Below are 17,705 nucleotides of genomic sequence, written 5' to 3'. Positions count from 1 at the left end.
GGGATTTGGCCCAAGCCATGATCAGAACCATGAATATCCCTCAAAATGAATGGTGAAGTCAGTTATTCCATGAATTTGTTTTGAATGGTCTGTTGAAGTCATAACTTTTGGTACAAGAAAGGGGTGGGGGTCCAAGCAAAAGAAAAAGAGAATTGGAAAGAAATAAGTATATATATGTATGTGGGATTAATTTGGAGATGATTAATTAATATACAGAAAAGTTGTTCAAAGGAGAACATGGAAAATCTGATAGACAATCATAGATTCGTCTGGAATCAGCACTCATTTTTTGATTAATCTACACATAAGAACACCATTGAGTGATGTAGGTAAGATAATAACAAAACCCATAATTTTCCTCCATACATATATACCTCATAGTCCCCCTAACACCCTCCATCTTCCGCCACCTGATCAGCAAAAGTTTTGTTATTCCTCTACACAACTTCACCTCAAATGGAACTTCTAGGCAACAATTTTTTTTTTTTTTTTTTGAATATTTTTGTTATCCCACATATATATCAATGTCACCTTCTTGCTCTCCTAATCATATGATCCTTCAATGCCAATCAATCCAAGCTCCCCCATTGACCTCATTCTTCTAGCGAGCTCGTCGATGATCGGTAGAGGTCGTAAGGCGCCCACAGATGATCGACGGTGCATGGCCTCCTTGAGTCCAACCTCAACCATGGCTTCCCTTTCCCACTCCAATGTAGCAGGCTTATTGGCCCTGGATGAAGACTCCTACATCTCCCTTCAAGATTGTCTCCTCCCAACCCATGTTGGTTCCATCTATGATGGACTGGCTGCATATTTCCAGCCAAAACAAGCAAGAAAGGAGGCAAAGAACCCAACTGATATATCCTCTTCTTCTTCTGCACCGCCATCCATTCTTCCACCTTCTTAGTATACCCTCCTTCTCTCCACTTCTCCACGTCCACCACCATCACCCCTGTGTTGAAGTAACATGGCTTCCGGCCATCAAACGTCTGGGCCAAAGCCCGGTCAGACCAGAACGCAGAGGTGAAGTAGTTAGTGAAATTAGCATGGCAGTACTCCGGCGCAGCCAGCACCTTGTCACCCAGCTCCACCCCCCACAGCTTGGCGATGTCGTCCACCATTACCAGGTCTGAATCAAGGTAAATAACCCGCCGGACATCCGCCGGCAGTATATCACCGAGATATATCCTTGCGTAGTTCAAAGGCTGGTCCAGAGCTCGCCTGATGGACTTGGATATCTTCCCACGAACCCTATTCGAATCAAACCGATACACCTTGAAGTTCAGGAAAGGAAATGTGGAGTTGATGCTGGAGAAGATATCCGACTCAAAGTGACTCCATAGGAAGTGGAAATCGATGTTTTCCGGGCAGGTGGAGTGTTGCAGGATGGATAAGAGAGCTGCAATGGTGCCTCTGAGATAGTTGGCGTCAAGGGTCATGACCACATGTATCCTGTCCGCATCCGACGAGCCGCAGGCATCCCCATTTCGGAAAGCGGGGGCTTCACGGAAGAGGACGACTGCAGGCTCATAGGAGGAGGGTTTTCGGATAATTCCATGGCGTATACCAGAAGGAGAAGTGACGACAGAGGTGGGACGGAGAAAAATTATAATGGACAGGAGGCCCAGGAGGGGTAGAGATGAAGGGGGGCTCCAAAGGGCCATCCTGTCTAGCTATGGCGATGATTAACAGGGAAAAAGGAGGGTGGAGGTTAGGGAAGATGATGATCGACAGCCATTGTAGGCTGGATTGGAGAAGGCTTAGGAGAGGTTAGAAATGATTTGACAAAAAAAGGAGAAAGGAGAGAGAGGTTGGTGAGATTGTGAGGAAGAGAAGAAACCTCGGGAGAACCAGACCCTCCTTCCAATGAAAAAATGCTATAAATCACAAAAAAAAAAAAAAAAAAAAAAAAACTTAAACATCAATCCCATGCTAATTTTCAATATTAATTATTATTATTATTATGAGAAATATTTAATATGAAAAGTATTTTTTAAATTAACAATTTTGAAAATTTTCTTTTTTCTTTTTTAATTTTCATTCTCTCAAATATATTTTTCCATTTTTTTGTCCCACAAGAGATGGTATTTTATATTTGTATGGAATGAATCCCATTTCTTCCCTTTTTATTTTCTCAAAAAAAAAAAGTTTATAATTCAACTTATTGTCCTCACTTTAAAAAATATTTTTTTTAATAATTTAACGTTATAAAAAGAATTTGAGGTTAAAAATGCTTGAAAGCATATTTGAACATTTCAAGGCCTCATTTGGAATTAACATAAAATTTGAATTTTAAAAATAGTTTTTTAAGAATTTATTATGAAAGCTTGTTGTTTTTCAAAACAAATTTAAGATATTTTGATAAATGATTAAAAATATGAAAAATATTTTGAAAGCATTTGTATTATACATAAATGCATGGTATATTCACAAATTAAGAAAGAAAATTGATTTTATATTTAACTTCATAAATTGAATTTATTTTTTAAAATAATCAAGAATCGCTATTAAAACCTATTCTTGAAAAGTGTTTAAAAAAATGTTGCCAAATACGCCCTAAAACATGCAACATGTTTTTTTTTTTTTTTTTTTTAGTCATTTTCTCTAAGTAATCCAATTATCATAATCATTATATTTATCATTATCAAAACCCAAAACACAATCACCACATCAATGGAAATTAGTTTGCATTTTAGTAACAAATTTGAATTTTCTTCCATTCATCAAATATGTGAATGTACCATATATTAAGCAATTAAAATAAATTTACATTTTTTTATCAATGTGATTTCTCATAAACCCCACTAGTATTTTATCTAATTAATTAAATCAACTTTGGTTATTTTTTTCCAAATATTAATATTGGTTGGATGAAAGTGATTTATTAAGCGTCCTACTTAATCATGACCATAATGAGTCTACCTTTTGTAAATTAGCTTGAAAATAAAATTAAATTATACAAGAAAAACTATAATTAAGGTGCATTAAGTATAGATTAGTAAGTTGTATGAAAAAGTGTACTCAAATACTTTTTAAAGCTTAATAAAATTATGTAAAAATAATTTCAAAATGTTGGGCTTCTTATATATGCACTTGGAAAGCCTTAAACAAGAGTTTTGGAGTGAAATTAGCAATTGGGCATGGTTTTAGCTCTACTAGTTGATTGATTGGTCAACAACTAGAGAACTAGTCATTGGAAAAATCATACAAAGTGACTATTAAACTATAAACTTCTTGATCGATTGAAGCAAAACCTCAATTACCGCAAAATTGTTAGTCATTGTCAAGTTTGTAACTCAAAACCCCCCAATCAAACAATTAGTCCACTTAATTTTTCAAAATTTTGTAAATTTACAATTTTCAAACTCAGTTAGGTTCGAGAACGACCATAACATACTTCTAATCATTTTTGAAAACCCTATATAGATAAGAAAATATTGATTTTATTATCAACAAACTTGAAGAGATTTTGAATTGTTAGGTACCTTTAAAATTTTTTTTATGCGTCCATTGTTAGTGCACATCAACGTTAAGTTGCATAGCTTTATATAGTTTCTTCTTAATTGATCAAAGAAAATCTGCCTACTTATTACACTTAAAATTAGATGTTAAATTCGTGTCATATTTTATCATCATCGAAACTTAGGTTTAACCAAATATTGGTTACCATATTAAACCCTATAATTAATAAAGTAAAAACTCAAAAATAAAAATAAAATAAAAGCAAGGTTAATTAATGAATTAATATTTTAGATTATGCCAAAATTTAGTATGAAATCCTATAAAAGAGAGTAGAATACTAACCTTATGTTTATTTCTTGAAATTTTTGAAAGAAAATATAAAGAAAAGAAAATAAAGATGAAAAACAGAAAAAAATAAAGAAAATATAAAAATAAAAAAAATAAAAAATAGATTTGCCCTATATTTAACGGACCGACCTTAGTCATGAAATTTTCTACGGTCGGGTAGACCCAAATGGAAAGATTCGGGTAGATCCAAAATGCCGACCCGGAGGTGCGGGCTTGCAGTTGGATCCCTACGATCGCTCACATTGATCCAACTCGCACTCCGATCGGTTTAGAGGGTGGGTGTGGCTGCAATGACAGATCTCCGGTCGATAACCTGGTAGCCAACAGCCCACCACCGCCACCTCCATCGCCATGGCTGCTGTTCTTCGTTTCCTCATCGCAGTCCTCCTGTTTTCCTCTATAGCCTCCGCCTCACTCAGCCAAGAAGAAGAAGAAGAATTCTCAGAAGAACTGCTGCTGAAACCTCTGGCCGATCGCAAAGTGCTCGCGCATTTCCACTTCGAAAGCAAAGCTCCTCCCACGAGAACTTATGGCCACCACCACCGCCTCTTCCCGAAAGCTCTTTATCAGCTGGTAATTTCTGTATCTTTGTTTTCTTTTTCTTGTTTCTGTGCTCCGTTTGGTCGCTGAGAAAATGTTGGAAAATTAAGGAACACTGATTTTTTTTTTTTTAATCTCGGACATTTTTATTACTTAGGTATCTGTTGCTATGATTAACACCGCAGAAGTAGGATGTTGTGCCCAAAGCCTTTTTTATTAGGTCGTAGTATCTATGATTTTGTTTGTTTTATTTTCAGTAAAATCATAGAAAAGAAAAACGTTTGAATCTCCAAGGTTTTATTATCTTGGCTATTATTATTTGTGTTTCCACTGTTAATACAGCTGAAGTTGGATTTGTGTCTGCATTGAACCGCACGTTTTATCCATCTATATGGATGTTTTATTGTTTGTGTGCTCTGTTTGGTTGCTGAGAAAGATGTCGAAAATTTGAAGAAAACCATAACTCTCTGAATCTCCTGGTTTTGCTTATTTAGCAAGGCATGAGTTGGACTTTCTGTCAGAAGCCATATGGCTTCCTTTCATTTTCATTATGTTTTTCCTTTCCTTTAGTTGCATAGGAAAATTTTCATGAGTTGAACTCTGGATGCAGTTCAAAGCACATTTAATGTTTTTCTCAAACTTCATGGTAACATATCCATGGTGATCTATGAAAATTTGAAAGAAACAAATTCTGGGGATTCTCCATTAAAGCAAACAAGGCTAAAGGAAAGTAATGCTAATTTTGGTTTCTTATAGTTTGTTTCAAGCTAGTGCTTTTGAGTCCTTGACAATTTGGTGACTGAATTATGGCCTTGGTGATGCTTGAGCAGGTCCAGAAATTTCGGATTCGGGAGATGGAGTTGTCCTTCACTCAAGGTCGCTGGAATTACGAACGCTGGGGTGGGTTTGACCCCATATCAAGCAGCAATGCAAAGCCGCCTGGGGTTGAGTTGTGGGCAGTCTTTGATGTCCCACATGATCTGGTTGATGCTTCCTGGAAAAATTTAACTCACACACTTTCGGGTCTCTTTTGTGCTTCAATCAACTTCCTAGAGTCTTCTACTGCATATTCTGCTCCTGATTGGGGATTTCAGCCATTTTCTGGCAGTCTGAGGTATGGCTCTTTGCCTCGTGAAGCTGTTTGCACTGAGAACCTAACTCCCTGGTTGAAGTTGCTTCCTTGTCGAGATAAAGCTGGGCTAGCTGCATTAATGGACAGACCATCTATTTATAGAGGCTTTTATCATTCCCAGAGGTTGCGTTTGAGCTCAACCGAATTTGGCTCAACGGAGGTAGAATCGGGGATAGCACTTGATCAAACCCTTACAGTTGTTCTTCAACCTACTACTTCTCAAAGAGCTAGCATGACTTATTCCAGTGACTCAGTATTACAACCCAGTTGGTCTTTGAGCTCAATTTTTGGGAGGAAAGTCAGTGGAAGATGTGTTCTTGCAAAATCTAGTAATGTGTATGTTCAAGTTGAGAGGGGTTTGGTGTCTGAACTGAAAAATTTGCATGCAGAAGATGAAGGATCTGGGGCTGGTAATGTAACCTTTGAAAAGACTTGGAATAACCCAGGCTTTGAATTATCCATTGCCCCAAATAGGGTGATTAAAGAAGTGAATATCTTGCATGATGATACCTCAATAGTTCTGTATGAATACTTGATTGATAACTATAGTAATTCCGAGCCATTTGATTTGGGGTTTACATGGAAGTTTCCTGTAGTTTGGTCATCTCCTCAAGCACCATTACATGCTAGTAGATTTTTAATGGGAAGTGGAAATGAAAGGGGTGCCATTGCTATTTCCTTAAAAGCTACTGAACCAAGTGATGGGCTCTGTGTTGCTGATACCATTGAAAACAGTTGTATGTTGCGGTTTAATGTTTTCCAAGTTGTGCCCTGGTATGTTAGGGTATATTTTCATACCCTACAAGTGTTTGTTGATGGAAAACCTCAATCTGTCACGGATTTCATTGAGAGGATGCGCATTTCACCTTCTGAAGACAAGGTGTCACCAGGGGTGATGGAGATGGCCCTTAAACTCCCTTGTTGTGTGAAGTCAGTTACATTAACTCTAGAGTTTGATAAGGTATGATCTAACATTTATATTGATTGAGGTTAGATTTGGAATTATTATATGGCAGCTATGTTGGATATTTGTGTCGTTTATTATCAACTAACATGTATTTACTGAGAGCTTTGCAGCAAATATATTTAGATGACTTTGTAACTTAGAAAGAGACGGTATTTTAGGTAGTTTTGCATGTTGTAACTTGAATGGATTGTCATTGACATAGGTCATGCACGAACATTGTGTGTCCACACACATGCAAAACACATGTAATGCAGCTAATTCATATTTTCTGATAGGCTATCAGACTCGATGCATTTAATTTTTATGATTCATATGCATGTTCTAGAAACAGAAAAGAAGAGAAAAGTAGGGGAATTAGGAAGGATGAATGCATCTAGGGGCTATTTGATTAGCTTTAGGAATGGCAAAAAGTACTAGGTTGCTTGTTCTGCTAAGTTCTCTTGATAAACTCTTGAAAATCCTGCACTATGTACAGTTTCCAATTGATTCAGGACTGCTGTTTGCTTCTAAAAGGGGAAGCCTATTTAGTGCTGCAAATTGAGAGGGTTGATGCTGTCAAGCCAGAGTGCAATACGGTCAATTGTGCAGCTTGGCTAGTGTTAAAAACTAGTGGGGAGGGGTAATCATGCCAATAGGTGTTGGGAGGATTTTGCTTATTGACTTGGGCATGGAAGTACGGGCATCATTAGCACAATAGGGAAAAATAACCCTTACATCTATCACATTATGTAAGGCAGGAGCATCCTTTGCCTACTTTATCAATGCCAAAAAGGAATATTAAATCTCATGTATAGTGCTTCTTCCGGAATTGCTATGCAACCTTTGCTTTCCTCTTTAATGTCCATTGTCCAGTTACCACCCTATCTGTCTAGTTAATGAAGTTCTATGAATGTACAGAATGTCTTAATTTCTTCAAGTGGATAAAATGCAGCAGTTGTTATGTATGAGAACATCTAGATTGTGATCGGTGGTCCTACCATCATGGTTGTTTTATTTCCTACTCTTAAGTTTATATATATATTTTGATAAGTAAACACACAGAAAAAATATATATTAGAAGAAAGGGTACCTAAAGGCTGACCCAAAGCATACAAGGGATACAAGAGGCGCCAAAAAGCAAGAACAAAAAGAAGGGGGATACAAAAAATCATCAGCCCTCATCTGACACCCAACCAATCAAAAAAGTTGATTAAAAGAAGAGGTCCTTCATCTATAATCGACTTAGTCCAAAGCCAAAAATTACATACAAAAGAATTTTTCATCCTATGAATCGAAAGTTCCTCATTTTCAAAAGCAATTTTATTTCTTTCCTTCCAAACCACTCAAAAAAGACATAAGGGGGCTGCCATCCACACCTTATGCTTCTTGCCCATGTTGATACCATGCCAACCAAGAAGAGTATCTCTAACCGAATAAGGAAGGACCCACATCACTCCAAAAAGAGCAAACAATAACTCCCATAAAACTCTTGTCTTGGTGCAATGAATTAGAATATGATCAATAGACTCTTCTTTCTCACAACAAAAGAAGCATCTATTAGCTAAAGTCCACCCCCTCTTTTTAAGTCGATCCAAAGTTAACACCTTACCCCAAGAGGCTTTCCAAGCAAAAAAACCCACTTTTGTAGGAACCATAGTTCTGAAAGGCGCGCCTAAGGCGCGCCTAGGCTCGGGGCGGCGCGACGCCACCCTCCGGCACCTCGCCTGAAGGGAGGCGACGCCCCTTCACGAAGGCGCCGCTTAAGCGCGCAAGGCGCTCTCCTCCAGCAAGGCGCGAGGCGGTCGCCCGAGGCGCCTCTGACGGCCCGACCAGGTACGCGCCCCTCCTCCTCCTCCTCCTTCTTTTTCTTCTTCTTCTTCTTCTTCTTCTTCCTCTTCTTCCTCCTCCAGTCGAGCTGCAGAGACACCCCAGCCAGCCCTAATTTTTTTTTTTTTTTTTCTGGCCCAAAACGACGTCGTTTTGGACACTGTTCACTTAAGTGCACAGTGACCAAAACGACGTCGTTTTGGAGCCTATTCACTTAAGTGCACAGGAACCAAAACGACGTCGTTTTGGACCCTGTTCTTTAAAAAAAAAAAACAGGCCAAAACGACGCCGTTTTGGCCTGTTCCTTCCATCCACCCCCCTTTTCTGGTCTTTCTCAACCCGAGACCACTGCCACTCTTTGCCCTAGCCTCTTCCGTGCTGGAGAAGTGAAGAAGAAGAAGAAAAAGAAGAAGAAAAATAGGGGGAAAATAGGAGAAAAAGAAAGGGGAAAGGGTGCGCCTCACTTCACTAAAGCCCGCGCCTTAGATGCGCCTTGCGCCTCAGGCTCCAGGACTACTTTGCGCCTTGGTGCGCCTTGAGCCTTTTAAAACTATGGTAGGAACACAAGGACTCCAAATGATGCTCTTTGGAAATTGAACAACACTTCTTGAATCTAGAGCACTATAAAGAGATTTGAAAGAAAAAATCCTGTCCTTAGTCTATTTCCACAACACCCTATCTTCTAAATTAGGATTAAGCTTCTTTCCTTGTATTGTCACAAGTAGCCTCTCCACCTCCCAATCATTGAAAGGTCTAGAGAACCTAGGACTCCAACCCCCTTCCTCGCCCGTTGAGTCTCACAACTCCACTAACCAAGCCTCTTTAGAAGCCACTAAGGCATACAAAGAGAGGAAAGAATCACAAAATGTTACCGCACCATTTGTCTTTCCAAAAGTTCACTCTTCTACCATCCCCCACAGAAAATACAACTTTGTTTTGCAAAAGAGACCCTTCCTTCTTGATTTCCTTCCAAAATCCCACACCAAACCCCTCGCTCACTTCCTTAGTACACCACCCCCCTTCTTCCTCCTTAAACTTCCTACTTATAACATGCTTCCAAAGAGTCTCCCTTTCATTCGCAAGGCGCCAATTCCACTTACATAAAAGGCCCTATTGAGAGTAGAAAGACGTCTAACTCTCAAACTACCCTTCCTTTTGTCTGAATAGACGGTATCCCACTTTTCAAGATGAGGCTTCCTCTCCAAAGCTTCCCCCCCCACCCCCCAACAAAAAATCCCTTTGAATTTGCTCTAATCTTAATCTAACCACTCTTGGAATACGCAATAAAGACATCAAGTAGATGGACATACTAGACAAAGTACTGTGAATCAAAGTGATTCTCCCTCTTTTAAAGATAAATTGCCTCTTCCACATAGCAAACCTTTTTTTAAATCTCTCCTCCACCCCATCCTAAACAACCACGAACTTGTGTTGCGCACCCAATGGAAGCCCCAAGTAAGTAGTTGAGAGCCTCCCCACTTTACAACCAAACTCAAGAGCCAAAGCGTCCAAATTCTCTACTCTCCCTACCAGCAAAATTTCACTCTTATCCAAATTGATTCTCAAACCTGAGATGACTTCAAATCACATCAACAACCAGCTTAAATAAGCTATCTGATCTTGGGAAGCCTCGCAAAAGACCAGCATATCATCAACGAACAACAAATGAGTGACTAGAATCCCATCACCACTTCTACCCTTTATCCTGCAGCCTGATAAATACCCCCCTTTTCTCCCCTCTCTGCTCTAAAGATGAGCCTACTAAGAGCCTTCATCCCGATCACAAATAAGTAGGGTGAAAGAGGGTCTCCCTGACGCAGTCTCCTTGAGCTGTTGAAGAATCCCAACGGAGTGCCATGGATCAAAACAGAAAATGTTGCAATGGAAATACACCAGGATATCCAGTCCACTTCTCCCCAAAACCCATTCATTGCATCACTAACATAAAAAAATTTCAGTCTAAGAGATCATACGTTTTCTCTATATCCAACTTGCACAACACCCTACTCTCATTCCATTTCAGCAAAGAATCTATTGCCTCATTGGCAATCAGAGCAGTGTCAAGAATTTGTCTTCCCTCAACGAAAGCGTTTTGAGCTAAAAATACCACCTTACCCACCACCTTCTTTAACCTATTAGCTAATACTTTTGCCAACAGCTTGTACAAGCCTCCCACCAAACTAATGAGTCTAAAATCTCTAAGGTCTTCCACGCCTACTTTTTTTTGGGATTAAAACGAAGAACATAGAATTCAAACTCCTTACAAATCTTCATTTCTCATGGAACTCTTTGAAAAAACCTATAACCTCAACTTTCACAAAATCCCAATAGCACTGCCAGAAAGCTAAAGATAAGCCATCTAGATCGGGAGCCTTGTCCCCGTTCAATTTTAAGAGAGCGGAGAAAACCTTTTCCACTATAAAGACCTCCAAACTAGTAGCTTCCTCAACACCGATTCTATCAAAATCCAAACCATTCAAAGTTGGGCGCCAATCACCAAGATTTGATAGAAGGTTCTGGAAGGCACTGACCATGCCCCCCTTAATCTCCTGCTCTTCTGTTAACCAGATTCCATTCAATTTGATCTTTGACATACAATTTCTCCTTCTATGGGAATTAGTCATCCTATGGAAGAATCCTATATTCTTGTCACCTTCCCTCAACCACACTTCCTCTTGATTTTTGCCTCTAAGAAATCTCTTCCATAAGAGCCCACTTCTTAAAATCCTCTTTTGCTTCCTTTCTAGCTTCCAACTCCTCCATCGATAAAGATCTCAACTTCTCCTGAGAGTCCCAGTAAGACACTTTGTCCAGAGCCAAACTCTTATTCACCCTCACCTTCCTAAAAATATCTTTGTTCTAGATTTTTAAATTGGACTTCAAAGCCTTTAATTTCTCTGCAAGGATAAAGTTGAAGAATCCGTCGAAATTGAAACCTTGCCACCACCTTTTCAATAGATCATCAAACCCCTCCTCCTTCAACCACATGTTTTTGAATCGAAAAGGGGTTGGCCCTCTCCTCAACCCTCCCTCATCCAATAGAATGGGAAAGTGATTGGACACCGGCCTAGATAGAATGTACTGCACCGCCCCATTGAAATGGATTTCCCAATCCTCTGAGACCAAAAACCTATTCAGTCTTGACATGGATTGGCTATTCAACCCACCACTCCAGGTAAACGAGCCCCCTAAGAGGGAGATCCCTCAAATCTAGATCATCGATCACCTCCGAGAATCTTCTCATAGAAGAAGACACCCTCCCATCTCTACTACGCTCACTTGGGAATCTGATCACAATAAAGTCTCCTCCAATGCACCACGGGTCATTCCAAAGCCCACGAATGACTCCTAACTCCTCCCAGAAAAATTCTCTGTATCTTTTCATAGTAGGACCATAGACACCTGAAAAAATCCACACGAAACCATCCTCACAATTTCTGAACTGATAGGAAATGGAAAAGAGGCCCACCTCTATCCTTACCAACTCCAAAACTCTGTTATCCCAAAATACTACCACCCCTCCAGCAGTACCCCCAGCATTCAAAACTCCCCACTCTAAAAGTCTCCCCACTCCTAGACTTCGCACCACCCCTAGAGACATGTCCTGCATTTTAGTCTCCTGTAGACAGACCAAATCCACTTTTTGAGAACTGATTAAGGCTTTGATTATCTTCCTCTTATTTATTTCATTGACCCCTCGAACATTCCAAGATAAGATCTTAATCTTCATTTAAAATACAAAACTCTATCCCTCCACCTCTGTCCAAACCATTCTCCTTGCTCACCCCATCATAATTAATCGAACATTCTAACATTTTGAATTCCCGTTCAAACCTAGTAGTCCCTGAAATTCCCCTCTTCTTGCCTTGATCTCTTCTACTTTTCAGTTTTAGAAGCAATTTTAGGATTTCCCCTTCAACACCTTTTGTCGAAAATCCCAAAGATTTGTTGAACTTCGCCAAACAACTATCATCCCAACTACTGCCAGAAACCCCCCTTTCCTGCAGTGGCTCATCAAGCGCAGGCCTTTCAACTTCTCCCCCCACTCTGATCTCTGCCAAGGACTTTTCCCCCTCTGTCTCCATCACCCACAGTTACCAGCAGCCAAAATAACACTCAACAGAGCCTGAAAACCAACACCTTCGACAGCGGCTAACCCTCCCAAGCTAGAGGAATCCCCCACCACCAAAGCCCAATCAAACCCAGAGGAAACACTGATTAAGTTTACATATGTTGTAGCTCCTTTTCTTGATTTGGTTGATTTCCTTATTTATTATAATGTGCATCCACAGGGTTTTTTGCACATTGATGAATATCCTCCAGATGCAAATCAGGGTTTTGACATCCCATCAGCTGTGATAAGCTTCCCTGACTTCCATGCAAGCATGCATTTTCTAAAGGATGACTCTTTGAACAAGTCACCCTTGTTATCAAAATTCCAGGTATTAAGTACTGCTAATTTTACCAGTTCCAAGGGTGCCTCATTTGGGTTTACTTGTGATTGTGTTTTTACTTTAATTTTCTGGAATTTTATGCAGGAAAAAAGTCCTGTTCTCTGTTATACAGAAGTGTTACTTGTACCATTGACCACTCCTGATTTTAGCATGCCTTATAATGTCATCACGATTACATGCACAGTATTTGCTTTATATTTTGGATCACTGCTCAATGTCCTTCGAAGGCGTGTTGGTGAGGAAGAAAGATTTTTAAAAAGAAAAGGTAATTTTACTTTTCCTGGAGTTAGTTAAGTTCAATGAGAAATCTCAAGTTTATTGAATGGGTGCTACATTAATGGAGGTTTTAATTATGGTATGCATGACAGTAATTGTCTTGGTTAATAGTGTTTGTAGAATCAGTTATCATGAAATAGTTTGCTTTGCATATATCAATACTTAACTGAAACACATTGGTAATATATACTGAAGCCTTGCTCTGATATATATATATTTTTAATCAATACTTTAACAACTGAGAAAGGTGTAACTTACCTAAAATCTCAACAACCCAAAAGTCACCTAAACCTTTTCAATTTCCTAACTGCCCCTTAAATGTGCAATGTTTTTCCCTAAAACAAGAAAGTGAGATGAAGCAATTTTTGCACATCCTTTCTATTTTCGACCTGTAGTTCCCCTGGAATTACCATAAATGTATTGATGATGGATAAATCTCCTTGCTTTTAGCAAGAGACATGTGGTGAAACGCACTTATCCAAGATATAAATTAGGAATTTAGGAGCATTATTTGGGCTTAAAGGCTCTTGATCTGAGGCAAGATAGCCCCATGGAAACAAGGAAGAATGTTATCTTTATAAAGCAAAGTTGGGGTGAAATGAGATTTGGTTTAATAATGAAGCTTAGTGGTTATAGGGAAATAATCATATATGAAATGGTTAAGAACAATAGGCAAAGGGAAATAATTTTAGAAAGAGAAAAGAGATGAAGAAAGGAGAAAACTTCATTTTGAAGCCGTTTTTGGGCTTGGGTTAGTTCCTCAAAGAGTGAGGATAATTTCTGCAGGACAGTAGATATTGAGGTCTTGGCCCTGCTACTGGCATGTAAAGTGGGTAAGTTGCCTTCTTTCTACTTTGGTTTATTCTTGGTTGCCCCTTTGAAATCAAGGGTAGTGTGGGATCCACTGATTGAGCATATTGAAATAGCATGTTAGAAGAAGTAATATTTGTTGAATAGAGGTAGACTCACTTTTACTTGCATTACCCTTCTGAGTTTGCTAGAAATATGTCCCAAGGAGTTGATAATAAAAGAATATTATAAAAAATTCAATCCAGTTACGTACCACTATCTCGGAAGGGAAATTAGAAGAATTTTCTATTTACCTGTTTCATGCATTATGAGATTTCTATTAGATACTTTATTTGAAACTTTACACACTACTTGCAGCAAAATTCTATTTTTTGAAATCCTGGTAATAACAAGTGTTTTACATTTTCTCTATATACCCATGTTGCAATAGGCATGGTATTTGTTTAGACACGTAAACCAAGAAAGTGAGTTATAATTCTCATTTTCACTTATTTTGATCTGCATAACCAATCACACAAAACCAACTTCAAACCAACATTCACCCTTTTCATAAATCCATAACCAAAAGAATTTCCTTGTATAAAAATAAAACCAAAAAGTGGGAACTAACCAAAATCACGAGATACCTACAGTTATTTATTGTGTGAAGGAGTTGACAAATAGGATTCTATTTCATGTTTGATGGAGGGATATAAAGTTGGACACTTGTTTGGTTTGAAGAGAAAAGAGGGCAAACATGCATTCAGGCTAAACTAACCTTACCCAATTAATGGTCTCTTCTACATTACATATTTTGTTAAGCTTACTTTGAGCTACTAGATTTGGAGGCATGCCCCTTTTTGGCCTCATCAACCAACCCAATGTCATCCACAAGTAGCACTGGCCTGGAAACCTCATTAGGAATGTGTGAAATCAAATAATATGGTGAACACAAAACTACTTAGTTGACTAATCACCTAACTAATTAATCTTTTGAGATGCTATTATCTCCTTCAAATCATTTTCAAGCGTTTAACAATTTTCAGTATAATGGTTACTTGTTAGGAATTCTTTCATTCTCCAAATTTCATCATATTAACTCTCTAGAAGTACTGCTGTGTACTTTTTGGGTCACTGGCTTCAATTAGATAAGCAGAGCTGACTATCCCTGGGAATTACACTTGCCAAGTAGTTAAGAAGGTTGTCATTTTATGGGCTTTAATAGAATTTCAGCTTTATTGTGATGGATGGCACACCAACAAGTGCAGTGGAATATCTGAAATGCATTCTCCTTTCCCCAGAGAGATCTCCTATGCCCCTTATCTGTGCACTCAGATTGTTCGACCGTTGACTATCACTCTCTTTCAGTAGTTGGAAAAAAAATGTCCATCCAAGTTGTGGTTTGTTTAATCTACTTTCTGAACTGTGAAACGGGTTTTTTAATCCACTTTATAATCTATGAAATGGGCATGTATTTGGTTTGTGTTCTCATTAATCTTTCTGCACTTGCTAATGTTTGCTCCTGATTGCATACAGATTCCAAGAAGACTGGTCGGCTTGGTCAGCTGCTATCCAAGTTGTTTGCTAAGCTGAGAGGAAAATCATGGGAACCTACCCAAACGCAATCAGCTTCATCATCCTTAATTAGTTCTAAGCTAATATTCAAAGTCATATTAGTGGCTGGGATTGCTGCTGGTTGGCAGTATTATTCTGGATGACCTCCAGAGGAGCCTTCCAAAAGGTATCCTCTTGTACAATATGTGCTAAAAGAAATTGCAATCACAGATTTTTAAAGAAAAGTTTTCTATGATAGACAGTGCTCGTCCAGGTTTTAACCAATTTTGTATCATTTTTAAGTGAATTACAGATAACACATCTACCACTCATTGTCAACCTCTAAATTATTTGATAAAATTCAAGAAATACAAATCTTTTCTCGGATTGCACTGGATTTTAGACTCTTTTATGAGTTGTCAGTAGGAAATTCTTTTTATGTTGTGGATGAAATTTTCATAGGGTTTCAAATAGTTCGGATGGCATTTTGTTGTTTTAAGTTGTCCGTGGTTGATGAAATTGTTCTGCCAACGCAAGAACTATCTTAAAGTCTGGTTGAATTAGAGTTGAGACATTGCTAAACCTACTGAACCCAGAAGGTGATTTCTAGACACTTCTATCAGGTATTATAACTTAGTTTGAAATGTTGAGGATTTGATTAGAGCCATTTATAAAAGTAATTATGTGTATTCTCTCCTGGACTATATTATGATTTTTAGTAGGGTTGAACCTTGGTTGCTGGTATTCTTTTGATTTCTAGGATGGTTGACATCTCCCACTGATTGCCCTCTCTTTAATCCAAAACCATTGCATTTAGTCATTAGATTATTCTCATCTTCCTGAAAAATCCTCAGCTTTACATGTGACCTACTTCTAGGTTCGAATCCTATCATAGGTTAATTGCCTTGGATTACCCAGTGCTGGTTATGGCAGACATGATCCGTACCCTGAGGCTTGGGTCTTCATGGAGCATTGGAAGGACTCGGACATGGAAAATTCCTGTGTCATTAAAAGGGAAAAAAAAAAAAATCCACAGCTTTACATTAGTTGAAGCTGTACAGGCATATCTCCCTGACTTGCAATGACTCAATTCAGTTTTAGAAGGCATCCCAATTCTATTAATACTATGAATATCTTCCTTGTTTAATTAGGTTTAGAGTATATATATACATAGACCCCTAAAATTTACCTTTGACTTATACGTCATTCAATTTTTTGGAGCTTAATGGTGCCATTGCAAATGAGATTAAGTGCATTTGCTCTGTCCAATATCAGATCATTCATTTTAGGTATGCTTTTGGGCTTTTAGTAGAATTTTATACGAGCCTATATGATTTGGGTTTGATGGATTTGGGCTTGAGTTATGAATTTTTGCGTTGGATTGTTAATATGGTTTGGGCCTTTGGACTTCTAATTTGATCGTGGGCCTAGGACCATTATACATGTTTCAGTTTGTCTAAATGAGATGATGTAGTTTGGATATTTATCGTCTACCTATTTACATTAATAGAATGTGAAAAATCGTTTTATTATCAACAATAATAAAATCATAAAATCATTTTCTTTTTGAAAATTAATTTTGTAAGATTATGCAAATTGAATCATTCTTTATAATAATGTCAGTAAAATCAGAAAATTACTTTTTAAAATTAATTTTTTGAGATCGTGTGAATTGAATCAAACTTTTTAGCTCGTAAATTAGTTCTTTATATTAGGGTTAAAAAAGGTCAGAAAATCATTTCATCAATTAAGAATGTGTAAATCAAAATTTTATTTTATTATTTATTTATTTATTTATTGTAATTTAAGTCAAATTTTATTTTGCAACTTACGTAAATAAGTCAAAATTCCAATTTAAAATTGACTTGTATAAAATATTAAAACTAAAGAAATTTGAACTTTGAACTTTGAACTTTGTCTTGAAAATTGATTATTTATAAAATTAAATTAATAATTGATTTATCTTAAAATTATATTTATTTTAAAATAAAGTCCTCTTTTTTTTATATAATAAAAATATAATTTCAAAATTTTCTTTAATTTATTTATAAGAATTAATATTTTATTAAAGGATTAATTAAAGACTGAAAACTATGATTAAAAAAAATATCATAAAATAAATTAGGTAGTAGATTATTTTTATTTACTATGAATTATTTTTTATGTATAAGATTTTTTGTTACAATTTTTACTTTATAATTGATTTGAATGTATAAATATTAAGAATTTTTTTTGAAAAAAAAATGCTGATAAAATAATTTTTTATATTTGAATGATATGGAAAAAAAAAAAAGAGAGGAGAAAATCCATAAATTTTTTAGGGAATATATTTTTACCTTTATTTTTATTATTTTTATTTATTTAATTTGATCCAAAA

The 17,705-nt window shown here is 37.4% G+C and overlaps 2 protein-coding genes across 2 annotated transcripts; one reads left to right on the top strand and one right to left on the bottom strand.

Moving 5' to 3' along the window:
* Window positions 1-234: 234 nt before the first annotated feature.
* LOC117919057 (probable galacturonosyltransferase-like 4) lies at window positions 235-1,796 on the bottom strand. Its single transcript, XM_034836098.1, has one exon. It carries the CDS (start codon window positions 1,662-1,664, stop codon window positions 594-596), a length of 1,071 nt encoding a protein of 356 aa, XP_034691989.1. The 5' UTR covers window positions 1,665-1,796; the 3' UTR covers window positions 235-593.
* A 2,232-nt stretch (window positions 1,797-4,028) lies between these two features.
* Window positions 4,029-15,725, top strand: LOC117918669 (GPI transamidase component PIG-T). The gene is made up of 5 exons (XM_034835484.1): window positions 4,029-4,383; window positions 5,181-6,443; window positions 12,548-12,697; window positions 12,794-12,974; window positions 15,311-15,725. The coding sequence occupies exons 1-5, from the start codon at window positions 4,162-4,164 to the stop codon at window positions 15,490-15,492; spliced, it is 1,998 nt and encodes a 665-aa protein (XP_034691375.1). The 5' UTR covers window positions 4,029-4,161; the 3' UTR covers window positions 15,493-15,725.
* The last annotated feature ends 1,980 nt before the right edge of the window (window positions 15,726-17,705 follow it).

The sequence above is a fragment of the Vitis riparia genome, chromosome 7 (genome assembly GCF_004353265.1).
Source record: "Vitis riparia cultivar Riparia Gloire de Montpellier isolate 1030 chromosome 7, EGFV_Vit.rip_1.0, whole genome shotgun sequence".
Classification (NCBI taxonomy): domain Eukaryota; kingdom Viridiplantae; phylum Streptophyta; class Magnoliopsida; order Vitales; family Vitaceae; genus Vitis; species Vitis riparia.
The sequence above is the reverse complement of the archived record's forward strand: the minus strand, read 5'-3'. Positions and strand labels throughout refer to the sequence as shown.